A 27173-nucleotide genomic window follows, 5' to 3' on the forward strand; every position below is an offset into this window, starting at 1 on the left:
GTGCCCTTCAGCGTTTTCACGAGGATCTACAACAAAGACAACGAAGCGTGACTTTGGATTCCTGCGTACTGTCAGCACCGTGGTTTAATCAGTCAGCTGAAATGACAAACGCTAAGTACTTTCAAGAGTTAAAAAGCACTGATAATTTATACATTTGATACGAGAGTGTAAGAAAATGAGAACCACCACAAACAATGAAATTCAATGACACTTCAACAAGCATTATAGAGAACACATTTGAGAATTACTACTTTGCTGTATTTTCTTACAATAATTGGCCAGATTTAAATTTTGTTTTGAAGTCAACAGAATCTTTCATATAAAAATGTTCTTTTGTTCAATAACAAACATGATCCAGGAAGCTGAAATACACGACACACATCTAGCCTGAAGGCTCAAAAGTCTGAAAAGCAGAGAATCAAATACAAATTACTTCCCAAAACCATCTCGTGATTTTGTATACCTTCCAGTTAGAATGCTGTTCCTGAAGTAGATTAACCTTGCAGGTAGCAGTGTAATGAACAATGAACAACTGAATTTGATATATATATTGAGTAGTGCCGAGAACAAAGCCCTGGCATACTTCTGATTACTACAGTTAATTTCTCTCATTCAAGACTGAGGTGAATTGCTTAAGCTATGGGGTTAAAGAAGACTGAAGTCCATGGCAGTATCAGACCAGCTGCATTCAGGTGCTCTCAGTTCACCTCAGTGCAGCGATGTCAGAGCATTGACATTCCACTTAACAGGCTTCACATAAATAAACCAAACTCTTGTCTTCCCTTTGATGGGAAAAACATACTGTTCTTGGTGTGTACAGTCATTCCTTTTGGCCTTCCAACTTCTAGACAGACTCCACCCATTACCTGTTTTTTCTACAACTTAGTATCTTTCTTGTTTTAGCATGCTAATCATGTGGAAGCCGATACCCTACTTGTGCTTCTGCCAAGGTAGAATATGCCAAGCTACTCCTGTACATTTCCATTTACTTTCTGACAGATAACTAAAATACTAACATTAGTCCCTTGTTTATAAAATCCAACCGAAGACAATGTATGTACTTCCCAATTAGACACCGTGGGGTGCATTTTATTTAGGAATGATTTAGGCTTCATAACATTTCTATGGGGTATTCTTTTCATTCCCAGTTTAGATTAGAAATAAATCAAAGATAGACCTGAAGTTATGCAGGAGTCAACAAGCAAGTTTTCTGTATCACAGGGCTCTCTGCTTTTACAGGAGAACACCTTTCCTGTATGAGACACAACAATGGTCTATACAAACATGCACGCTTCTTAAGCCCACTTTTTTTTTTTTTTTTTTTTTTTTAATGGCTTCTACTTCTTGTCAATGTCCTCTGGAGTGGCTTTCTTCCCAGAGCTCAACTGTGCCATTCCACCTGTATGCTGTCACTAAGAGCAGGGTTTTAAGAGAATCAGCATTCCACCCTCTCAGTTATACCCATATGAACAAAATTAGCTTTCCATATATAAAATAATACTGTTTAGTGTTTGTTAACTATATTATTGCTACCATTTTAAGCCAGCCAGGATGACTGTGTTCAAAATAGGAAATCAGCAATTCTACCACAGACATTGGTATTCTCTATACAACAGACTAATAAAATACAGTCAGGACACCATCAGGTTGCCCTTTTCAATGACTACACGAAAGATTTAGTAGTAAAACAGCATTTTGAAATGGTCTTGCCTCCTTCAAAGAAATAGACTCTAACTGGTTCATAGCAGACTTTCCAGAAATAATTCTCTAGAAATTATAACTTCCGTAAACTGATTATATTCAGCCAATTTTTATCCTTAGCTTTAAAAATCAAATGCAAAGACCCTTGCATGCCTTGAAGCTGACAACACCAAATCTCACTGATCAAGAAATGTTTTATACATTCATTTTATCTATACAAAGCTTGCATTAGACAATCTTGCATTACAAATTTACAACCGATGCAGAAAGAAATGTAAATTCCACCACTAATTTATGGGTAAATTCACCCTGATAACTAGCACAATCTAAATGACCTCACCCTTATTTTTATCTGTCCAAGTATCCACTCTGAAATACAGCTACAGAATGAATTGTAAAAATTCACTTCTAATGATTATAATGGCAGGACAGCACTATCTAATCTGAACAGATGCGTGAAACCATTTGAAAGTGATTAAAGTTAACAAAATTTTTGTACTGTACCAGTGTTTTAAGCCAGTATACAGAAGTTTAAAATGTACAGAATTAAAATAACGTTCCTCAAATTACCAGCGGTGGAAAGCTAATTATAAATATACATAATTATAATAATAGAATGATAGACTAACAGAGGCTTGCTCTAAATGAGGTTGGTGACATACATCATTTCAGCGAGAGCTAAATTGGGATTTAGATAAGAAAAATCATACTTGTACATTCTCAGCTGGATCACTTTCAAAATTCCCTTACAAATACTCCTTAAAACATGACCAAATTTACGCACAAGCAATGGGTGTCTCCTTGGTGCTTTAAAAGATAGGAAAAGGTAAATAAAGGAGACAAAAATCATGTGCAAGGTCTGTAGTAAGTGTGTGGAAGAGAGGGTTGTTGTTAGTCCCACAGACAGGAGTTGAAATTAAACACTGAACAAAGAAAGTGAACAATGAGGTCGGATAGGTACAGGACAATTTTAAAAGCTTATCAAGAGTATGAGGTGGGAAACGCAGGCTGATATGTGAATTTGGAGATGTCCATGCTTGGGAATTTTTGGAACACCCTTATCTTTGGCAGGCTAGTGCAATTTGCTAAACATCAGCACAAGTGACCTGCTGCCAGAGGGTAACATGAGCTGGATATGCAATTGAGATCAGTGTGGTGTTACTTAAGCGTGGAACTCGATGTTAGCTTTCTCTTTATCCCTTTTTAAACTCCAGAGAGCTGGTCTTGTACATTAGATGTGAAAGTGCAGTATGACCATCAGAACTGCTATCACAACATGCAACTACTCCCACTGTCCCTCCCCCCAAAATCTGATCCATCACACTGTAAATGCGATTATTCCTACTGAAACTCCTAGGTAAGGAAATTCACAACACCAAGTTGTTGTACATGCTTTGCCGATATAAAGATGAAAACATTAAAATTGTACAATTGCTGTTAAAATTGTATTTAATATCACATTTCAGTGACTGGAAGTTAATTCCAATTCTAACAAATTGATTACAGGGAAAGAAAGTAATCATGCTGTCTCATGTATCTGAAGATGACTTAAAAGATCTTTTTCATTTCCAAACCTCATTAAACAATCAGTACATTTATGAGGCAAATCTGCTGAATGCCTGAAATCCAAGTGAGTTTTAAGGTCTTCAATCTGTCCTGTTGAATATTCACAGTATTGACACAAATAAATCCCTTCAGATAAATGAGAGCTTAAATGCTTGCAATATTCCAACATACCTGAAAAGCCCTTCCCACAGTCATCACAAACATGAGGGAATATTTTGGTGTGTTCAATAGCTACGTGCCTGTTGACGTTTGTATGCAGCCTGCTCCTAAAGCCACACACTTGGCATACAAAGAAGTTTTTGCATTTGTCAAAACTGATTTTGTTTATGAGACTGTACTGTCCACGCTCCTTGTTATTATAGCTGTCACTTAACTCTATCAGTCGACATGCATGTTCATTCACCACGTGGCTATGCAGATCTTCTGGATCATTTGTTTCATGCTCACAGAACTGACACAAATACTGCTCGTCACAGCTGTGTTCCTGGAAGTGCAGGTACAACTCACTGCTCGAGGAGAACTGCATATCGCACTGCTCACACCAATAAAGGTGGTCATTGAAGTGAGTGTCTGCTATGTGCTGACTCAGATTCTCAAATATCACTGTTTTGTAGTCACAGTATTTACAGATGTACGGATCCTCCTCATGTAGTTTCACATGTTCAATGAGCTGCACTTTGCTGGAGAAGCTTTCTTTACAAACTTTACAGACATGAGTGTCTGCACATGTCTTGTGCTTCAGGATCATGTGCTGCTTTAAATCAGAAAAGTACTTGCTATTAAACTCACAGAGCTCACACTTGTATAAGCCACTGCTGTTGGCTCTCAGCAAAGGCCATTTCTGTTGAGCTGTGATATTCAAAGCCTGGTTCTTCTCAAAGATTTTGCAGGTTTCCAGAGGGATTTCCTCTAGGTCCTCAGCTTCCAGCTTCTCAGGTGACACAGTTTGTGTTTCTATATCATGAACTTCTACAGCATTCACTTCTGTTGTAGAAATTTCTACAGTTTGAATATCTAGAGGTTTCTCTTCTTCTGTAGGGCTGTCACTGAATATAGGTGAATCACATAAGTCTCTGCACATTCCATTATTAGTACCTTTATCTGCAGGAGGAAATAGGTAATAAAAGCAAAAGGTTAAAAAACCCCTGCAAAACACCTGGGACCATATTAAACTTTTCAGTTAGTTGTAGCAGCTTACAAATATAAAAAGCACTTAATTTTCCCCAGCCAGACTGTTTTATACTTAACTAACAAATAAATAACGTAAACTACAAATCCTTCACCTCTTCTGTCAAAGCAAAAAAGTTACATTAAAAGCCAGCAGCCATGCTCTCCAGCTTCCCAGCACTTAAGCTGCAAATACACATTGACCTTTACCTTTATCCTTCTTTTTAGGGTCTGCATAATGCAACCCCACAACGTTTGAATGTGAACTGCTCCACTGAGAAGTCCCAGCATGCACTGGACTCCCATCATCATCTGTGTCTAGGCTCTGCACAGGACTGTGGAATCTAGCTGCAAAGATAAAAGAAGGATTTTCTTGTCATCATTTGTCCATACTAGTATCATCGTGATTCTCCGATTTAACCATAGATCTTATTTACTATTTACTTATTCCAGTTGCATAAATTTATCTTTATGTACTAATCACATCATAACCTACATTAAAGAAAGTAACAATAAATACCTGACAGTAACAATAAATATCTGTATTTCCACAGATACAGAAGACAACAAAAGAATTCAAAAGGTGGCAACTCTGTCTTTAAAATTTCAGCAAAAAATAGTCAATTCATTATACTGGAAAAAAACTAAAACCCTTAAATAAAACTTTATATTTGAAAGACACAATTTTAAAAAATATTCTCAAATATTTCTGGACATCACATTTTAAAGTATAATACTTTCTAAGACTTCTAGAGACCTGCTGGCTAATTTATTAGAGTGAAAAAAAAAAAAATCCATCCCCACATTTGCTCTGCTAAACTTTACATCCACTAGTGGATGTTTTATAAAAAAGCATTTTGTTTTTCGTAAGTACAAGTACAGCTCAATGCAACTGCTGGTAAATTCCATTTGAAATCTTAGATTATTTACATCAGCTTTGTATTACCTAGCTAGCGGATGTTTAGATAAAGAAGTCTAATCATCTTTATGAATGTTGTAAAATTGAAAGATCTTTTTGTTATCATTGTTTCTACTTTGAAAATTGTATTTCGATTTTAACAATTAAACAACCTTCCACCAGTCTAAGGCATATCAGATCACAACAATGCTCAGAAGTCACCCACTCCTTATTTTGTATTCTATTTGCTTCTGTGAATAGGAGCATGACACACTTAGTAAAGAATTGCAGAACAAGATCCCAAAACGTAGTCTTACCTCTGTTTTCAGAAAACTTTATATCTGGCTGTTTCATAGAACAGACACTATAGCAGTGGTCAGAAAAAATTCCACTGTTGTCTATGTATTTGCTTGCACCTGAAGAATCTAAGACACACAAAAAAAAGTAAGTTTTAACACTAACGTACTGATGTTGCTACGGATGTATTTAACGTTCACCAAAATTCTCTTCACCAGCCACATTTTTACTTCTTGTGTTTGAAGAATTCTATGCTGGCCTGATAACATTCCTATTGTGATTTACAACTTTCAGCTGCTGCCCTGAAGTTTGGAGTATCAGATACAATCGTTAGCAAACTCTGCTCCCACTGAAGACAGCGACAGGAGAACAGTTCGTTCAGTGCTGAACACTTCTGCACACCCCCATCCCAACTTTTACAAAATTCCTCCCCTTGTGCGTTTGTAGAATCATCTTCATTTTGTAGCTTGAGCAAGTTTCCCCATCTGCAGGGAGTACAGAAGAAAACTATTCAGATGCATTGACTGAAAGTGGCTTAATAAAAGAGCACGCAGAGTTGGTACTCAATACATTCAGACAAGACTTCTTATCCCTCCCTTTTATGTGACTGATCTTCCACGTATTAGCACATATGGTCCCTTTTCATAAAACAATTATTCTGAGAAAAAATAAACTTACTAAAGCATACATAACTTAAGCTCTAGACTGACCTGAATATCGAGAAGGATGTAGAGTCTTCCTTTTCCTCTTTTTAGGATGTTCATTCATTTTGAATAATCTAAATTAATTGCAAAGTGAAAATATTCAAGAATTAAGACTTGTTTGTATCTAGTTTATCTTTCATGACTTCACGAAACAATACCAACATTTGAAAACCCACACATTAAATACAAGAGGTTTTTTCCTACTCCGCTTTCTTGCCCCCCAGCCCCTTCTGTTACAGTTAAGAACACATTAAATCCACAAAACTACTGAAGTCAAGTTTCGTATTCCTGCCCTGGAACAAAAGAAGGTTCACCATAAAGACAGACAGGTCAGGACTCCAGGCACTCAAGTACTCAGTGTAACCTGCGAGGCAGTTCTCCAGCACCCTATGGCCTTTTGTCAGAGACCAGATATTCTGTGGCAGTCCTTCAGGTAAAGTTTTAATGTTGAAAATACCAACAAAAGTCGTGCTCTCTTACCAAAAATCCTAGACTCTTCAGTATCAGCAAGAAGAGCAGCTAAGAAGCTGATGACTGTACAGCTTCCAAATGTAGCGAATACATCAGCTCGAGAAGATGTTCATCTATAGAGTGACAGCATTTTAAAACACTTTAAAACTTGAGCACAAAATAAAAAAATAATAATAATAAAAGAATCAGATACACAAGCGCTATAAAGAATGAAACTATGGAAATTGAAGCTAGAAAACAACATAAAAAGTTGGCATTAATTTTGGTTTAGAGTGTCAAAATTAATAAGGTAGATGCATTAGAGTATTTATTTTCCTTTTGTCCCACATCAGTTAGCTTTCGCTGCACTTGGCAGCTCCTGACAACAGAAAAATATGTGGAGACACCAAAAATACTTGAGCTATGCATTGGCCCAAAGAGTTGTGAAGAAGAAAGGGCTGCAAACATGGAATCTGATGTGGTTTACCGTAACACTAGGGCACTTCCAGGATCTTCTAAAGCCAATGCCACCCACCAGAGCTGAAAGCAGGGAAAAAAAGGCCCCTCATCAAGTAAAGGCTCTTCTCATGAGATGAAATAACTTGTCTGCATTAAAGTTTTATTTTAAGGGGAGCGTAACATGGGAATAACACGGGTTTTAGCATTACATCGTGGTCTAGACGTATCAGATGCCCTCATCGCTCTTTCTGACTGCGAGGGAAGAACCTACGTTACACTGAGACGGCAAGTTTTATCCCAGTCAACCTCTTCCCCGCGGACCGGCCCCCGGGCCAGTAACGCCCGTTCCTCTTCCCCAGCGGCTGTCCCGGTACGTCTCTCCCAGCTGCTCGGCGCGGTTACGGCAAAGCCTCATAAAGGCCCAAAAACTCGAGATCCCCGGCCCCCCAGCCTCCGCCGAGCCGGCCGCGGCCTGCGCGGCGGCCGGAGCGGGGAACGGCGGGCGGGAGCGCGGCAAAAGGCGCCGCTCCGCCCCGGAGGCGGCCGCGGCGGCGAGGCGCGGAGCCGGGGGCAGGGGCGAGGCCGCGGCCACGCTCCGGCGGCGGGGAGAGGGCCCGGCCCGGGGCCGCCAGCGGGGATCGCCGCGGGCCCGGCCCCCGCCTGAGCGCGGGGAGAGGCGCGGGCCCCAGCGCGCTGCGGAGCGCGAGTCATTCCTCGCGCCCTTCGCGGGGGACGAGGGGCGGCGGGCGCGGGTTCGCGCTTCGAATGGCGGCGGGGCGAGAGGTAAGATGGGGGGGCGGGGGCGAGGCGACGGTCAGCGGCAGGCGGGCCGCGCCCGGCGGGGGTGAAAGGCTGGAGGGAGGCGGGCGGCGGCGGAGCCAGGGGGCATCCCCGCGCCTGCGGGCGACGCCGGCGGCCGCTCCCCTCCTATCTCGCCGCCGGGACTCACCTTCCGCTCCGCGCCCAGCCGCGGGCCCGCTGTCGCCGTCGGACGCGGCGCTCCCCGCGGGGGAAGGGGCGGGGCGGGGCCAGCGGCGGCCGCCGACATGGCGCCCCCTGGGGGCCGCGCCGGCGCCTCCTGACCCCCGCCCGTCGCCATGGCAACCGCGGACGGGGGGGGTGGTGGGGGTGGTGGTGGTGGACGGAGACCAAGCCTTTAATTTCTGTTTTAATTTACACGCGATACCGTCATCCCACCGCCCGCCACTACGCGCTCGCAGAAGTTCACCAGCACAGGCTTTGTCCAGGGCTTGTCAGGCACCGGGCAGCACGTCGTCTCACCTCAGAGAGGGCAGGGGGCTGCCATCACCACACACACAGGGTCGCATTCTACGCGAGGGAGAGGGTCACGTCAGAGCCCGAACCTCAAAAAGCACAAATTTCATTTTTGTCTCCGCGTAGAAGCTCTCCCCAAAAGCTGCTGCATAGAAGAATCAATAAAATAAGGGTTGGAGAATTAACATAAGCAGCTTTCCCCTTTTCAAAATTTGGCACGTTTATAACCACAAAAGAATCCTTCTTTTTGCTCACTTCACTTTTTTTTAATGCCACAGGAAAGAGCAGCAAGTTGTATTTCTCCACAAAACAGAATATTTCAAACAGCATGTTATGGTTTTGAAATACAAGTCATTTATTTTGAGGACACAAAGGAGACCATTACAGTCACTTTGATGACTTAAAACAGATCATGGAATTTTACCAAGCGGTTCAGTCATTGAGCTCTTCTGCTCTAGCTTAGCCTGAAGTTACCTAATTTTAAGATCAAGCTTTTAATTAGCAGAGAATCCACAACATCCCTAATGTTGCTGCTCCACAGATTAGTAAAAAAAAATTATACCCTACTTTTGACCTCAGTTTTATTCATTAGTTGGGAGTTGAGACTGGACTTACTCCATTTATAATATCCTACCTTTAGCCTTTGTCCTGACAGTCTGAAACGTGTCTTTAGGGTGATGTGATTTGGTTAGAGCCACATAGAAAGAGCTTCATCCTATGATTACACAGAAGTTTTGATGGTAAGCAGCATGAATACAACTAAAGGTATCCTTTTGAAGCCACATTGCTGAGCCCTCAGAAATCAAATAAATGTGGTTATATCTATTATCTCCTGAGCTGAATTACCAATCAAACAAGATCCTGGCATCCCAGTTCAGTTTGTTCTCTGCTGTTTATTCCAGCCACAGGAGGTGACGTTGCTCCAGGACAGCTTGTGTTGAAGTTCTCATAATTTGGCTATAGCCACCCAAATCGGTGGATGCCCGTATATTTCTCCCTCTATTCACTAAAATGTTTTCCATGCAAGCATTCCAAAAAAGCACTTTCTCCAGTTCCCAGCAGAGGGCAGTAATAAGAACTTAAAATCCATAATTTGCCAAGGACAGATTGAAAAAAAAAAAACCCACCACAACCACCCACTGAAACCCAGCCCGTTACTTGGAATTCAGTCCTGCTTGGTGAGACAAACTGAGGCTAGCCAAAGCACAATACATCTTCTCTACCTGTTGATTGATTTCTTCTCCACACAAAGCAGCACAGCCCAACACCACCTATGTCAGATAAAGAGACAAGACTTTGAGTGAAAGAAAAAAATCTGAGGAGGATTCCTTTTGAAGTCACAGATCCAATTCAAAGTCACAGGTATCAAACGGTATCAATGCTTTAGACAGAGAAGTCTAAATGAGTCTCGTTTTCTAAACCACCACGTGCTTGGGATGTTCAGACAGCTCTGGGTCAGGTTTTAATCTCTCAGAACCCATTCCAACTGGAAATACAGAAAAGCCCATGTGATATTCACCTTATTGTTTAAATTGGCAACACAGATGAAACTCATTTCAGTTAACAGGGATGCAACCTTACCAAAATAAGAATGAAGTAAACCCTTTCTTCAATGAAAGTAGTTAAGCATAGCTCATAATAATAGCCTTTGCTGAAGGTAGATTTGCTAGCGTTTAAGAGGACATATAGGAGGTTATCTGAGGTACCTTGCCTAGCATCAGTTTTCTTGCTCTTTTGTTAACACGGGTTCATATTTTGGATCAAGTCTTTCCAATGCAGGTTGGAAACCAGACTGACTTCTGAGCATAAAATCAGGAGGGATCATTGAGATTCCCATGCTAAAGCAAACTGCCCACATCACAAATAATTCCTCTGTTTCACCAGCATTATTTTGCAAATTTTCCATAATTTTTTAATGCTTTAGGGATCGAGACTTAGACACCACGGTAATGGCAGTAAAGTCTAAAATTTGCATTTGAACAAGAACTGATGATCCCCTTTCCCTGAACCATCCTGTGCATTTAAAACAAGGCAGTAAGCACTCATAACCATTTCATAGTTACCAGAAGAGGTATAACTCACCTTACACTGTAATAAACAGAAGTTTAACCTGTTAGTTCAGGTTACTGAACTAGCTACTTCAAAAAAAAGAAAAAAGAAAATCACTAGCCATACTTGGATTTGCTCTCTCCAGACTAGAGCTCAGCTTGACCTTCAAAATAAATGTAAGGATAATGATGTCCACCTTTTATTCTGGAGTTTGACCCAGTGCAGACTGAGCACCTGCTGGATTGTAGCCCTTTCTCAAAGCTAGACAGTGGTGATCTGAAACAGAATTGACCAGGGACAAAAATGTGTAGAAGTGCCCTAACTAGACAGAAACCCTGACACTTCCCTCATCCCTCCAAAAAAGTGAAATTCTCAGCAAGAGAGCTCAAAATCCCTCCCACAATAACAGTTTGTTAGCAACTGAAGTCCAAAGTAGACCAACATGTCCACAGAAGCAATTCCATTGCAACGCCATGCTCTTATACTTGCCAGTGAGTAATTTCCCACATATGTTTCTCACTCCTTCAAAATAAGTACTGGATACAAAAATACAGCCTAGTTTGTTTGTTTTCTTAAATATAGTTTTAGTAATGAAAGCATGAAGGATATTTTTAAAAAACAAACCAGACTGATTTAGCAGGGGCTTTAAAGCCATCCAACTGAAACACTTCAGTTAACATCTGCTCTTATCACAACTGTTACAGACCACGTCTAAAATAAGTTACTTATTTTGAGGATAAACGCATACAAGAACAAATGCCACGTGCATCAAAGAATTCCCACCCATAATGCAAATTCTATTTCTGTTCCCCCCCAAATTAACTGTTGTACGCAATTTCCATCTCCTTTCTTCCAGCCTTTTTCAAAAGCAGGGCTGCAACACCAAATCACACCTCCAAGTCTTCCTTAAATTCTCACTTCAGAATTCACAAGTGTACCAATCACATTATTTTAATTTAGTTGTTAGTATATACATTAACACTCAAAAGTGTGATAAAAACCAAACAAAAGTAGGTTTTTTTAATAAACAGCATGTGATACAGACTGCAAAGATAAATAAAAAGCAGACTTTTTACAGTTTCCCATGAACATGAACTACAATAATTATCATAGGCCAAACTTTTGTTACTTGAGTAGCACAGCAGAAGGGGAAGAAAAGGGTTGTGGGGTTTTTTTTTGTGGGTTTTTTTTTTTTTTTTGAAGTACTGCAAGACTATTCTCAGTATGACAACACATGCATCTTGCTGCATCTTAAATACTTTCTTGGCCCATCACTACTAAAAACGTCTTGCTTTCTAACTACTTTACCACAGGACCTTTATCACAGAATGACATACACATGGCAACATCCCTACCCCACCCCACCCCCCCTAGTGGTTATTTCAAAGATAATTGTCTCATTTTTAAAACATATTTCTAGCACTGGTGGGTGTTTATATTCCCCTTTTGAGGCAGACATGTAACTGCTACCAGCTTCAACAAAGTTACATATAAGCATCAAGAGATTACACCCTTCCGGGCTCTATTTTTCCAAAATGCCAACGGGATCCTGGGCTGCCTTAGGAAGAGCATCGCCAGCAGGTCAAGGAAGGTGAGCCTTCATCCTGCCCCTCTGCTCAGCACTGGTGAGGCCACACCTGGAGTGCTGGGCTCCCCAGTACAAGCCAGACATGGACACACGGGAATGGGTCTGCCAAAGGGCCATGAAGATGATGGATAGGGGAGGAAGCTGAGAGCGCTGGGATTGTTTAGCCTGGTGAAGAGAAAGCTCAAGGGGCATCTTGGCAATGTATAGAAATACTTGATGGAGAGGAGTAAAGGCGGCAGGCAAGGCTCTTCTCAGTGCTGCCAGTAAAAGTACATTAAGCAATGAAGTAGAAGAACTTCCATATAAACATTAAGAAAACACTTTTACTGTGGACTCTTCTTTCTTGGACAGACTCTAAACCCAACTGGACAATGTCCTGGGCAACCTGCTCTAGCTGACCCTGCTTTGAATAGGGTGGTTGGACTAGAGGGTCTCCAAAGGTCTCTGCCAACCTCAACGATTCCGTGAAATTCTGTGAAAATTCTTGCAATTGTGGTGCCAGCTGCAATGAAACAATACTTTCAAAATTTCGAGCCTGGGAATCCAGGACATGAGACTGCAGCCATATATATTTAAATCCTTTTCTTCACCAGGGAAGTGGATTTTGATAGTGTATGTGGATATTCACAGTTAAAACTTACAGAGGTGCGAAGGGGCAAGGGGAAAGGATGATACTCCCAGATGATGAATTATACATTTATATTTACAAGAAAAGATGAAGAATTTGGACCACAGCGGCTACAAGACAAGAGAAGGATTCGTCTCTTCCTTTTCTTTCCCTGCCCCAAATGAAATAGTAAGACAACTTTGGACAGCCTGGGGCAGTTGATAATTCAGGATACAGAATACTATTAATAAAGCCTGGAAACAGATTAGAAGTAGTTAAACCAAAGAAACAAGGCAAAATGAGATTGCAGCTATGAATATCCATGTTTTGGCTCTCAAGGATTAACTAAACTACAACAGACATAAGATTCTTAGGAGAAACAGCTTATGCTTGAATTAGACTTTCTATAACTTCAGCAATACAATTAAGTCTGGTTTAACTGTGATTAATTTTATTACTGGAACAGGTTGCTAACAAAAGTGATGCAGTTACACTGAACTAAATGATTCCTAAACCAGTTTAATAGCTACTGGGGATCTGGCACCAGAATTTCAGAAAGAGTCAAGATAGAATAGTGTATTTTTGGCCTTCCTTATGCCGAAGGAATATTGCATCACATACAGAAGTAAGGACACTTAAGATGCATTTATAAAAACCAATGGGGATGCTAGCTTCAAAGTACAGGCAGAACATTGCTTCAATTGATCTTCCCTTACAAATATTTTATGTTCTTATGCTATGGGCATGTTACTTTTTAGGGGAGAGGGGTGTTGGAGAGGGAAGGGAAGAGACAGAGGGATCCACCTCTGGCTTAGAGTCAGGAGTGCTAACGCAGTAAGACCTCATACTCTAAGAGTCTATCCCATAAAGCTCAGAAATCAAGAATACTGTGCTGCAAATTAAGAACACAACTATTTTTCCTGAGTGTGGGTTCAAGTTTTTATACTATGAAGGAGTAGGAAGAAGAAACATTTAAGATAGCAAGCAATAAAAATCTTGGAAGTCTCAAGAATGAAAGTAGCTATAGACAAGATTATAGTAGTTATGAATTGGAGAGCTGAAAAGGCTAGTTAATAAAGACTATTTCAAAGTAAAATTGTCAAGTGTTTAACTAGGCTGCTAGTAAACATTCCTCATTAAGAGAACACCTTTCATACTGAATCATATGAATAAGTGATCTGGAACTTTAATATACATAATAGTCTAATTCTGATTTCATATGCTGTTGTGAATCCAGAGTGATTCTGATGAAGACAGTGTTCTATCAGCATAAAGTGAAATCAGAATTTCTCAAAGACCAGAGCACCTATAGATTTGGTTAGTGTATGCAGATAGAGAACTTCTATATCAATTTCCAGTTGGCTTCCCTTCATTAACACAGGTGTAAAAAATGAAAATGAAACCAAAACCACCCCCAAAAACCCCACACCAGCTGCAGGGGTGGCAAGCTACACATCATTTTGGACAGATAGAGCCTTACCTAAACTGAGACAACTTTCAGCACAAAAAAAAGATACAAATTCATTATTTGTATGAAACATGTATTGCAAAATTAAATTGGGATTCAACAATCTGCAACAACATCCACAGCTATATAATATTTAAAAAAAAAAAACCAAACAAAAACCAAGTGTGGTTCTTCCATTCAAGTAAAACTAAAACACGAGAAAGAAGTTTAAAAAAAAAGTCTTAGAAGCAGCAAGTTACAATTCTTTCTGTAATACCACACCATTTTCATTAACTTGAAGCATTTTCAAGATGTCAAAGACATCAACAAAATAGTAATTTTAAGTGGCTTTTTTGATATTTGTTTTTTGAATGGGTCCAGCCCAGGTCTGCAACCTGTACAGACATGCAAAACAGGAGGAATTCACAATTATTAAGAACAGACGTTGGAACATGCCAGTTATAAAATGACAAAGCAAAGAAAATACCTTCAAATTGTCATCAAACATGGGCCACTGACCACTGAAGGGCATTTAATATTTTACATAAAAAGGAAAGTTGGAAAAAACCTAAAACAACTCTCCAAACCACCAACAGTAGGGTCATCACATACAAAATTCTTTACAAGCTTGGTAATTTCTATATTGCCCTTAATATGCAGGCTTATATCTTCTCCACAAGATGCCAAACCACTAACAATTTTGGTTTTATTTAAATGCTTTTCTTTAATTTTAAAAGTTATACTGAAATTGTTTTACCTATAAAAAACAAACTACTGATGCACCCTTTTAGAACAGAAAAGTGTGCATATGTAAAGTCAGTACAGGTGCTTTTTCTGCTACCTTTATGAAAGCAAAGAATATATTTTTAAGAAAAACTAATCAGCAGCAGCCTGTTCTGTCATTAAATCAAACACAGTTTCACAGCTGAAAAATTTACTGTTTTTAAATTTGTATTTCACTAAATCACCATTTCCTAATGCTTTGTAATAAAACATATGGCCCAATCCTGGGGTCCTTGCTCTGGTAGTGCTACTACAAAGTTTTGCAGGAACAAGGTGTTTGGATTCAATTCAAGCTCAAAATAAGCTACTTAGTGTTTTGTGCAGCTGATTCTCAGAATAAAGGGAACACTTTCAAATCTCCATGAAGTGGGAATAGCTAAAAATAAAAATCCAAATTCCAAGCAATCTCTGTAAAAATCTAGAGCTCAGTTACAGGTACTTTCGCAGTCTGTAAGCAGATCTTACTGAGAACAGATGACATCCTCTCATTTATACCAACATAAGTAAATAGTACCTCCACTATCTTCAGTGAAGTTACATCAGCACAAAACTGGCATAACAGGATAAGGTAATTAGCGTTGAACACTTTGAAGCTGAAAAAAAGGATTATTATTTTTTCCCTGAAACATTGGCAGAATGTTTTTCAAATGCCCATCCTGTTTATGGTAAGAACAATCGCTTGTAGCCCATGTGCTTCTCCTACTTTTTTTTTTTTAATTTAAAGGCTATAATTATCCCAAATCATATTATGTCTGTATCACTATGAAGTTTCCTTTCTTTTACTATTTGATGTTCATAACTTCTACAGCTTGTGCACAGCATTTAGTTGCAATAACTTTTAGAAACAGAGCCTGATTCCTCATACCTTTCTGTTTGTGCAAAAAGGGTGCAGAACACTGTATGCTTGAACTGAAAGACATTTATAGTCATATTTACAGAAGTAAATGGCTAGGAAGGGACAAAGTACAAAAGAAGGTGGGCTCATAACATCCAATAAATTTGAGTTGATCTTTTCATCCAGGCTGAAAAAGGCTGACCATCTCTTAGAGAAAACGAGGTAAAGCATTGTTTCAATACCAGATAAATAAGGATAATGTAGCACCTAATGTGGCATTTGTGCAACAGTTTTACTCAGTTAAGAGTTATAGCCAACAGGGTTTCAGATTTTGTGAACTAAATTTAAGTTGCAACTAAGCCATGTTTTAAAAGAGCTAAACCATTAGAGTGCGTTGACTGCAAAGTTATACATACAAGGGTAATTTCACTCTAGAAAGTATGACCAAGGTTAGCAGAAGTTAAAATATTCGTATGAACAAAAAGAAATATGTAACAGTCAATAAAAAGAGTAATGTGAAGTCTGTTGGACTACTCCAAAACATTTAGTAGAACTAAGGAAATAAAACTTCACATTCCTCATAAAATTCTTGGAACTTCTGTAGTTTTCACAAAAACAGGTCTCCCCCCACAACATCAAGTATCCAGGTGTGCAGTAATCAACTGCAGGATCTTGACTATGAAAGTGTCTTGAAAGACCAAAGTCTTGGCTTTACAATCCCCAAAGTCTTTCATAATGTAATTGATTGCACATTTTTAATATATTACAATTTGCTAAATGAAGCCAACCACTCATTACCTCATCAGTACAGCCTGCACAAAGTACAGTTTATTTATATACTTATATTCTAACCTAACACCAGCTGTCAGCATATTTTATATTACATGTGGTATTGCACTTTCTGAGTGGCACCTCGGTGCGTGTTTGCAAGTGAACAAGCTGAACCCCCGAAAGCCCCAGACCTTTGGAATTCACTCCAAGTGCTGTCAATCTAGCAAGTTTAAAATGTTAGGGTGAACACCACCCTCAGGATCGTGGGCTTCACTAATTAAAAAACCTGTTTAATAATTAGAAAAACAGTCCTACCTGAAGTTGTGCATAAGGGCAATCTGAAATCCTCAGTACTCTGAACAGTTTCAAAAAGTGGTGCCAATTTAACTGATTGCACACATCGTAATTGTGTTAGAGGACAACAACTAGATTTACAAATATATATACACGCGCACACACACAAAACAGACAAAGCTATAAAATGTTTGGTAACTCCACATGCTTTGAGCTAGCCAACGTATCTGCTGTATGTTGAACTGCTTATTATTGATCATATTGAAAATCTAAATTGCTATTTCTGATGTATCTGTTACTGGATTAAGCAATCACTTCCAAAGGAGGAAGAAAGAGGAGAAATGGTGGACCCAAAGATTGAGGGTTTAAATGTACGTTCCTTGAATAGCCAGTATATCACTTCAGTAATGTGAAGAGTGATGCCCAAAAATTTTTTGAAGAGACTTAGGCCAAGTTCACCTCTGGCATTAGTGGGTATATCTCCCACTACTTCAATGGTACTTGTGTCCTCTTTCACCAGGGTTGAATTTGGTCCTAGGAGTATATCTGGTCACCTTCAGTGACGTTAATGGAAACGGGAGTCTTGGACAGATAGAACTGGGCTGCAAAATTAAAAGAGTGAATATTGGACAAATCATGTAAATAAAGAATATATATTAATAATAGTTCCTATTATATAAATAGCCTTTATAAAAAAATAATCTTTCAATAATTTTAATAACTCACCTTTCTTTAGGCTCTGGAAAACATGTATGAAAAAAATCTACTCAGTTCAAGTTAGATTAAAGCAAACCTAAGATGAACACTACAACTCTCTGTTGCACTAAACCCAATTCTGACCATTCAATTTCCAGGTTAGTCAGTTTTTGGGGATGATAGGAAGTTTCTTTGTGAAGGTATGAATTGCACCCCTAGAAATACTGAGCAGAAGAAACACCATACTGAATGGGCCTACTTCCTACTGCTTTCAGAAACTGTGCAGATAACGGACCCAGAAATCAAAGGGTCATCTCAACCCCATAAACATTAATGCCTCTGAGCACATTTAAAAGGCACTGTCCTCTCACTTTTGTTTTTAGATCTTTGAGCTTAAAACTCCTTCCATTCAAACTATGCTGCATTTAAATATTCACCATCACTTGAATTCTCTTTCCACTCTTCTCAATCCAACATAGTCTCTACCTGCTGTACCAGATCTAAGGTAATGTGATGGGATCTATGTTCATGCTAGCACTATTTTCTTTTTCCTTCTAAGTTATCCTATCAAATAAAAAAAGGAAACATTCTTCCAAGTTTACCTTTTTGGGCTTAAGGCATAACGTTAAGTCACACATCATACTAAAGCTTAATGTTTGAAGTGTACAACTTTAGTGCTATCTGAAACCCTGTTTTACATTTTTGACAGTTGTCCAAACAGTTCATCTCTTTTCTTGCCATAAATTCTAATGTTGTTCGTGGTTTGTGCAATTCCTATGCAACCAGTCTTTGCTGCTAACTGGTATTAACAGTGCAGTACCCACAAAGCGGGCTATCAGTTCTTGTCATCTTTGCTTTCATTTCAGTTCAAAGCATGTTGCTTTATTGTGTGGAAGATCCAGTCCATTTTTGTTGTCCAGCCACCATGGTGAGCATCATTCATTTGCTTCATGAAGTACTCAAGAGCTTCCTGCTCAGTTTTGTCCAATGCAAGGGTCTTTCGAATGTATGCAATATCATCAAAGGACTGCAGTTCTGGCATTCCTGAGCCAAGCATCATGGAGAAAAGATTTATGAAGAGATTGGCATGCTGCCGAATTGCTAGATAAGCCTTGTAACACATCTCCTGAAACCTGGAAGAGACAGGGAAAAAAAGCTCAGTGTATTTCCCTATTGGGTGCATACTACTTCTTCACCTCCAAAACAGGTTTTGGGTAACTGGACACTAAAAAAAAAATAGAGTGATAGTCTAATAAGAACACCATGATGTTGCTGAGAAATCCTACTTGGATCACCTTCATTTCTGTAAGAATTAGTAGTGGTCAGACTACACACAATGGCCAAACTGAAGATGGGCTTTCTAGCCTTAAACCTCATTTGCAACTCGCGCCAAGTATTCAACAAGTTTATCACAGTTCACACAGCCATTTTAGTCATTGCTACTAACACTTCAGATTTCAAAGCACATTTACTGATATACTGCCACAAACAGTGCTTTTCTCATTATCTTCAGAGATGCACTTCTCTCCTGTAGTTTTATTAGGGCAGTAGCTGTTACTCCTTAGATACTCTGGAGAATGTGCTGAAGACAAAGGGCATTTGCTATATCACAATATCAGGCAAGAAATGCCCATTTATGCTGAAATCACTTATTTAAGTCAGGTTCGGAAAAAAATGCAAAAAGCTTCACTGCAACATTCAGACAGACACTATAACTTAAAATCTGTCTTCCTCACCCCCCAACATAATGAAATTAAGATTAAAACTGAAACCTCTCAAAGACTAGACCTCTGGAAAGACAGATATTAAGAATGACTACAGCAACAGAATTTTTTAAATTTATTATTATTATTTTAATGTTCTCCTTTCTTAGCAGGTTCTGCAGAATGTCACAAACTACACAGGCCAGCTGAAGAGCTGATATCACAGCAGCCATAGGAGACAGAAGTATTGCTGAGGGATCAACAAGGCTCTGATGCACATTACACCTGACATTTAATAATTCTCAGGTTTTGCAGTTAAAAAAATCCTCTTGGGATTGTATTAAAGTGTTAAATAAATTTTAAAAAAATCAGATATTTAAATATTTATCTTTATTCACATGTGTGCTGACTCTGCAAAGCTAAAATGAGGTTTCATGAACTGAAGGCCATGTAAGCGCCAAGATCACCTACTGATTTACAAGTGGATGGCTGATCTTCAACTAAAGAATTAGAACATACCCACTGCAAGCCAATTAAAATACTACTTTTCAGTTAAAGGGTCTAATTACTAAAGGTCACCAGTAGTAAACTGCAGGTTAGGTACAAAATACACTGGAAGTTAAATGCTTAAAAAAAGGCTCACCTTTCAAACTCCCTTGTTTTGGTACATTCTTGGGCTCCTTTACTAATCACTATTAAAAAGTCTTGTGTTAAGACAAATGGCACACGCTCTCTTTTATAACCAAATTTTTTCTTCTTGTGATCGAGGAAGTGCCCAAAGTCAATGTGAAACAGCTTGGAAAGACAGAAAGGTATTAAGATTAGTAATCCTGTGTTTAAATGATGTCATAGTAAAATTTATCATTTACTTATAGTTCTGATAGATCCCCCCCCAACAAACTCATATCAAAGTGACAGATGACATTAAGCTGTGTTTTTAGAAAAGCAGGTCTTACTTGTCCATCATCTTTTACCATGATGTTACTATTGTGGCGATCACCAATGCCCAGTATAAAGGTAGCAACACAGTAGCCAGCACAAGAACGTGTGAACAAGTCAATAGCTGCATCATACCTATTGAAAATAAAAAAGAGACATTTTCCTACAGATATTCTAATAATACAAAAGTGCAAATTTTTTTTTTTTATTTTTTTTTTTTTTACTTCCCCCCCCATTAGGAAGGGCCAACTTCTATCTTCTCTCAATGAAGCAGAGTTCCTGGACTTTATCACTTTACCTAAGTAAGGAAGAAATTCAACATACTCTGAAAACACTAATACTTACAGTTAGATCACAGAACAGTAAACTAGCTATTAAAGTGACTGTCCTTCTTTTGAAGGCCAGCAGTTTTCATTGTGGTGAGCTCCTGTTAAAACACAGACTTAAGCCTTATCATCGTAGTTCTACCTCCAACTTACACTTTAGTGCTGAGAAGTCACACAACCACCCAAACTCATTAAAAGAGCGACGAGCAGGAATACTAGGCAAACGAGGGCAGGGGGGAAAAAAACAAAGCCACAAACAAATGGACATAACTTCCCACTTCATGAACTTGAGTTCTCTTGAGGTTTCCATCAAAAAGAGCACATGAACAAGGAAAACAAGCAACAGGAAATCTCACATTTCTCCTTTGTTCTTGTCCTTGAGCCACTGATGCAATGTATGGCTGTTGAACTGCAATGCTCCTTTCAAGCCTCCTTTACACTGAATTTGCATGATCGTATGAGAGCTCCTCACTACCTCGATGAGTCCCACACAGTCACCAATAGACAAACAACCATAAGGCAACATCCTGAAAGACAAAAAGTGGGGTTTTTTTGTTCGTTTGTACAAAAAGTGGGGGTTTTTTGTTCATTTGTTTTTTAACAGAGTTAAGTTTTAAGACAGCAAGCAACAGGCATGTTTGATAAGGGTTATTAAGTAAGTGTCATCTGTTACTTTAGGATATGAAAATCTGTTTTAATGTTTTATAGGTGTATTATTTTTAGTCTTGTGGAAACAAAATGTACCAGATATTAGTACAGTAACATGCTGGCCACCGTATCCACCAATGTCATTCTTCAGTTTTACATCAAGACAAAAAGTTAAGGCAAAATTTTATTATCATATTCTTGGGAGGCCTTAGGGAATACACTGGAAAAATCCTTAAAAAGGCATTCAGCATGATTTAACAAGATCTATTCAACTATATTCAAAGTGAAGTACTAGAGACAGAATCTAAGCATTCAGAAAATGAATGTTAGGATTTCATGGGTTACTCTAAGTAAGTAGCAGGTAATATTTTGTATATAAAACCAGCATGGGACCTTCAGAATTAGTTTCTGAATAGTACCTGAACATATTACAAAATTGTAACTGGAATCTACAGTCAGCAACATTACAATTTATCCAGATGTTAATGGACTAACTGTAAAAAAGTATTTATTCACAGATTCTTTAGAGAACGTCCTAAATTTAAAAAAAAAAAAGATACTCAAAGGATAATCTCAGTAGCCCATTTTTCTCTTTACAAGTAGAAGAAATTAATCCCTCTGCCTCCCTTTTCTTTCACAGGTCTCTTTCCTCACCCTCCTCCAAAGTCTGTATTTCTTGTTACATTGAAAACATTTCATCTGAGAAAACCAAGTCAAAACTGGTCTTTTATTCAAAGACTGAAAGAAACATGGCCATTACCATGTTTAACATCCTATTAAAAGATCTGGGAGAAAAGGTCGTGTACCTAAAAACAGCCCTTTTCTCTCCTGAAGTTTCCTTTTTTGAAATGAAGCGTCACACCTATAGAGTAAAACAGCCTTCTAGGAACACTGGAGAATCAAAAGCTTTTTGTGTGCCATGGTAAAAAAAAAAACAAAACAGAAAAAATAATCTATCATGACTTTGTATTAGACCTAAGAATCTGTGGAACATCAGTGCAGTATGTAGCCAGCAGCAGAGCTGACTGCTGGTGTTGCTGTGGAGGTGGGCTTCTCTCTGGATTAACATTACTTTATTTGCAGGTACTAAAAGTATATTTATATCTATCTATCTTTAGATCTATCTATCGACACTTGCATTTTTAGACAAAAGTCTGATGTGGAGGTCAAAGAAAAACAGTGAGACCCATATATTTTCTTAAGGATGTGGCATAAACCTTGGACTGTTAGACTTTATGTACCACAGAAAGATACAGTTCAGTGGCCTTAGTGGGATGAGTCACAATTTCTAGATCCTCAAAAGATTTTCTTTTTGTCCACTAGTATAATCTGTAGCTTGCTCAAGATTCAGAGTCCATCAGCTGCCTCATCTTGCACGCTCATTTCAGTCTTTCAGTAGAGCAGATGGACAGTTGCAAGGTTTATTTGATTTTCTTTTTTTTAAATCAGCCTGTCACTTACACCATACCTATTCAACTTCTCTTCTAAAGCTCCAATCTGCTCTAAGAAGAATGGTGGCAAGAGGTGGGAGAGGATGTATTTGTGAGGATTTCCACAGCTGACTACTCCTCAAGACACAGGCACGCACTGTAAACTTTAGCTCTGCAAACCATTCTTGGACGAAGCCATAATTCTGTCACTCATTACAGTACTAGAGACAAAATAGTTACCCAGACACGAGAGATGATATAGACCAATAAGGCCCCTTTGTCTAGATGAGGAAATGAGAACCAGGGGTGCAAAGAACATACTTGGTTTGACAGTGTAGAGGCAGCTCTGTTACACCACCACCTCAAAATCTACCACACAGCAAACGCAAATTTGGAAGCATAACCTGTCTAGCACCAGTTTTCTAGAAGCAGAATAGTTTATACTGAATGGCATTCTGCAGGAGCTATTCTACCCACAGACTATTTAGAGTTGGAGAAGCTGCATGTGTATCAGACTGGGTAATACCTAGTGTAGTGAAATGAAGATACCAACTACAAAGATTAATTGCTCAGAGCTGCAAGTTTGGCAACTTGTTCAAAGCAAATCCTACAGATACAATCAGCAGACCATAGCGTGGCCAGTGTGTGTTAGCTCTTGTATCCATTCCTGGTGTGTAGATCCCTCATACTCACTTGATTGAAACTTAAGTAATTTTCAAGTACAATCTTATCTTACAGAATCCAGTAGTTCAGTTAACCAAAAGTTATTAAAAATTTAAAAATCACTAACATGTACAAACATGCCTGTTTATAGCATTTCATCTATTACCCTTGGGAGAACAGAAGCAATCTCTGGTAACAAACCAATGCAAACCCCATTAAGAACAGTATCGCTTGAGAATGACCTCTAATGCTTACCGAAGATCAAGACCCTGGTTTTGCCAGATGTTTTCCATAATTCTAATTATCTGAAGTGTCAGCATGTCCTGACGCAAGTCTGGAATAGTCAAATACATACAGATTGTAAATTTCATAACACCAGAACACTTTGTTACATCTTATTTTACTTTTCCTTTAGACATACTTTTGGGGGAAATGAGGCTTGCATGGTTTAGTGTAGGTTTTGTTCTCTCAATAGAGAAAAGCAGGTTTTAAATAGTTGAGAATGAATATAAATTTGTGGTGGTGATTTCAAAGCTGTTTAATAATATACACTAAAACCATGACAATGGAATTACAGATTACACATCTATAATATCTTGAAGGCATTTTCAAGTAAAAAGAACAAAGTATTAAATAGCATCATGTTCCACCTCAACCAACTGAGCATCTTAGACCAAACAAAATTTGTACGTGACAGACAAATACTTATTTGTGCATGCTTAATTTTTCTGGAAAAGAAAATTGCTTTGCTCAGATGATTTTTTTAATTTTTTTTTTTTAATATATGTATTTTAGAAGCTCAGAAAACATACTAAACAGTAGGTTAGGAAAACAAAAAGATATGTAGCTTTTGGATTACTCTTATTTTTCCTTACCGTCTCCATTTTTAAAGATTATCTCATTGTTCTGAAATAACAATTCAGACATAATATCTGGGTTTTCCCAGTTCAGCCACAGCGGCCTTTTTGCAGATGACATTATCCTGCACTCCTCAAGCCTATAAAGAGATAAGATTTCTATGAAACAGGCACAATTTGATTCTTATACCATGTTTCTGTAATACTCCTAAGTTCTCCCTGTTTTCTTCAAACTCTTTGAACTGGTATCAAATTAAAGATGCATGGGTAACCAACAATCAACCACTTATACTTTCAGCTTCAAATTTGAATTAGTAAGTGCAATGTTAACCATTTGCTAAGCCAAACAGAAGAGTTGGCTATATTGTAAATTTTCCTTTGGCAGTGTGTGTTTGTTACAAATGGAAAAAGGACTGCAGTTCCTGTCACCTTAAAGGAGCAGCCAACTGTCATGTTGTTCCCTAATTTGTTAAACCATTATATTGAAACTACTTCACCCTTTATGAATTACTCTGCTACAAATTTTATTCAGTTAACTTTGAAGATACTAACATTTAGTATGTTAACATTAACAACATTGAGGTTAAATGTTAACATTACTAAGCATTTACTTAAAAATCTAGACAAATTTCAAGACTGAAGACAATACCGAAGATTTCCCAGTTGATGCGCAGGATTAAGAGGAGAGATAAAACCTTGTAAAGCATCCATAAAATCTGGCCGTCTCATTTGTTCAACAAGAAACTTCATCTGTACCTGATAAATAATCACATTCAGGTTTTGAGAACACTAATTACATGTAAATGAAGGTAAGTATCAGATTTTAGCTTTGGTTTTAAAGCGTGGTTTTGCACAGTTCTAACATAAGCAACTCCACTTAGCCACGTATCACACAAATTGAAACCCTTAACTTTAGTTCTATTGCCTTAAGAGGTAGACAATGGCAATGCATACATAAATAATACAGCTTCTAACATAGTATCTACTGAAGTTAGCATTAATACTTTTCTAGTTAATCAAATAAAACACAGTTCTAAGTAATTCCTGTGACTCAACAGCAACAGTTTTGGTACATGGACAGCTTATAATACCTTCTGGGTCTCATCTTTTTTTTCCTGCTTGAGAATATCTGTGAGGTTAATCAGCTTCTCCATAGCCTCCACCTGCCTGCTCAGATGCTTTAGGTACATGCCACACGCTCGACAATAGGACTCCAGAAGTAAACCAAACCTCTGACTTACAGTTTTATTGTGCATTTCAGACCTACACAGAGAGGAAGAACAGTTATAGCTTAAAGACAAGACCACTTAGAAGTGCCAAAAATGAAGCTATATCTGTAACATCTTCCTGGGGGCTGCTTATGGATCCTTCTTCTCAGGGAAATAGCTTGTATTGACCTCCCACAACTCATCTCATTTTGACTGGACTGATCAGACTTCAGTACCCTTTACAACTAATTCAGCACAGAGGTTATAGGCTTTTTCCCCATTCCTTCTTGCTCCATCCTGTCCTTCTCTACCCTTTGCCTTTATTCAGTGTAGTAAACCTCAAGCTTTCAATTCAAGTTCCAGATTTCTTTGCTGAGAGCAAAGCTAACCTGTTTCATTTTCTCCTTGTCTCATTTAGCCAATCCCAGGCTGCGGTCCCTCTAGTTTCCTTGTTCTTATCTACTCTCAGTCTTCGCACAGTCCTAAAATATATCCCCTCAGACAAGTTAACTGAGCAACTTATTCCATTATCCTTGATGATACCCACGGGAAGTAAAGAACTGAGAGCACAACAAAGATTCCTTGCTTCTATTTCTGCATCTGATCACACTATCTTACAACAGCATTTTTAGGTGAGACCTAGCTGCAATCCAGTATGCTGTATGCTCATCTATGCTCAGCCTTCTCAACACCAGGAATTACAAAAGCCCATGTTACACTTAGTAAGGAAGAACACCAAGATATTTGGGCTATCAAGCTCTACGAAGTCTTTGGGTGGTTTTCTTCAAGCCTCAACTATTTGTAAAATTTTCTGGAAAAGACTGGTGGGGGATCTGGCATGAAAAATAAAGTTAAAACTTTATTAAAAAATAAAGTTGTAAACAGCTAACAATATGGGAGGCTTCCTGCAATCTTAAGACTACCCTGCTTTTAGAATAATCACCATTACATAAAAAGTAGTACAAGAGTAAGTATCTATTATTAACTAGCTTTTGAAACTGCAAGGGATAACTTCTGTTACCAGACTATGCATTCAAACTCTTAACCAATATAAAACAAACTTTAAGTGCTAATATTTTGCTAAGAAAGGACATTTAGTACGCCAAGCCTTTAGAACAGCTAACTGTTCACAGCTAATAGGAATTCCACCACCCCTTAATGTGATATTAAGCTTACTTTAAATGCCAAAAGAAGAAGTGTCCTATCCTTTGATTGGTCAGTGCCTTCTTGAGTAAAAATCTCACAAGCTGATTATCTAAATACTGTTCATATTTCAGAACCTAGTTAAGGATAAAAGGAAAAGAAAAATATCAGCTGCAGTTGTTATTTCTATGGACAATATACAGAGTAAAGGCAGTTAAATAAAAACTATATTTTACATTAATTCTTGTAGAATGACTGATCTTGGTATTAACACTTGCACGCGTTAGGATTTGAACTATATCTGCTAACAGCGCATTGGCTGCCTCTATTTCAAGAGCTTACCATCTGATGCTTCCTTTACTTTTACCAAATATTTTAGCCTCAACTTGCTCAAAGTTTTGAGAAGATGCTTCTGCTCATACCTTCCCATATGTTAGGATGGCTGAAATAGCTGCCTGTTCCAGTTGGTAGAACAGTTCTGCATCTCTGCAAAATTTTGGCATTTAATATCAACAAGCAAAACCACAGCACTACAGAAAGTGAACTACATTTCATCTACTCCTACTAAATAATCCACAATGCAAACAGGTACTTTTGATGACCTCTTTTCACATCATCTGAACTTTTGTTGTATTTTAAGCCTCTGTGATCATCGCATATACACAAGAC

General features: G+C 38.6%; 2 protein-coding genes across 7 annotated transcripts in view; both read right to left on the bottom strand.

Moving 5' to 3' along the window:
• Positions 1-52: 52 nt before the first annotated feature.
• On the bottom strand, positions 53-8287 carry ZNF639 (zinc finger protein 639). Of its 2 annotated transcripts, XM_069792669.1 has the most exons (6): positions 8192-8287; positions 6814-6917; positions 6340-6407; positions 5650-5757; positions 4645-4782; positions 53-4368 (listed from the first exon to the last, which is right to left on the bottom strand). In XM_069792669.1, exons 3-6 carry the CDS (start codon positions 6395-6397, stop codon positions 3221-3223), a joined length of 1452 nt encoding a protein of 483 aa, XP_069648770.1. In that variant the 5' UTR covers positions 6398-6407; positions 6814-6917; positions 8192-8287; the 3' UTR covers positions 53-3220. The 2 variants fall into 2 exon arrangements, with proteins under 2 accessions (XP_069648770.1, XP_069648771.1); XM_069792670.1 differs by lacking the exon at positions 6814-6917 and having other exon boundaries at positions 8192-8237.
• A 1970-nt stretch (positions 8288-10257) lies between these two features.
• The window catches only part of PIK3CA (phosphatidylinositol-4,5-bisphosphate 3-kinase catalytic subunit alpha), a 69721-nt gene continuing 52805 nt past the window's right edge, over positions 10258-27173 (bottom strand). For 4 of the 5 annotated variants that reach the window (XM_069792679.1, XM_069792677.1, XM_069792675.1 and 1 more), the window contains 9 exons: positions 26538-26641; positions 25245-25416; positions 24803-24909; positions 24172-24293; positions 23552-23630; positions 20912-21082; positions 20247-20364; positions 19934-20085; positions 10258-18720 (listed from right to left, as the gene is read on the bottom strand). In XM_069792679.1, coding sequence (XP_069648780.1) covers positions 18450-18720; positions 19934-20085; positions 20247-20364; positions 20912-21082; positions 23552-23630; positions 24172-24293; positions 24803-24909; positions 25245-25416; positions 26538-26641 — 1296 coding nt within the window. In that variant the 3' untranslated portion in view covers positions 10258-18449. The remainder of the gene's footprint in view (positions 18721-19933; positions 20086-20246; positions 20365-20911; positions 21083-23551; positions 23631-24171; positions 24294-24802; positions 24910-25244; positions 25417-26537; positions 26642-27173) is intronic. The other variant, XR_011326232.1, reaches the window with a different exon arrangement.

This window comes from Haliaeetus albicilla, chromosome 9, assembly GCF_947461875.1.
Source record: "Haliaeetus albicilla chromosome 9, bHalAlb1.1, whole genome shotgun sequence".
NCBI lineage: Eukaryota > Metazoa > Chordata > Aves > Accipitriformes > Accipitridae > Haliaeetus > Haliaeetus albicilla.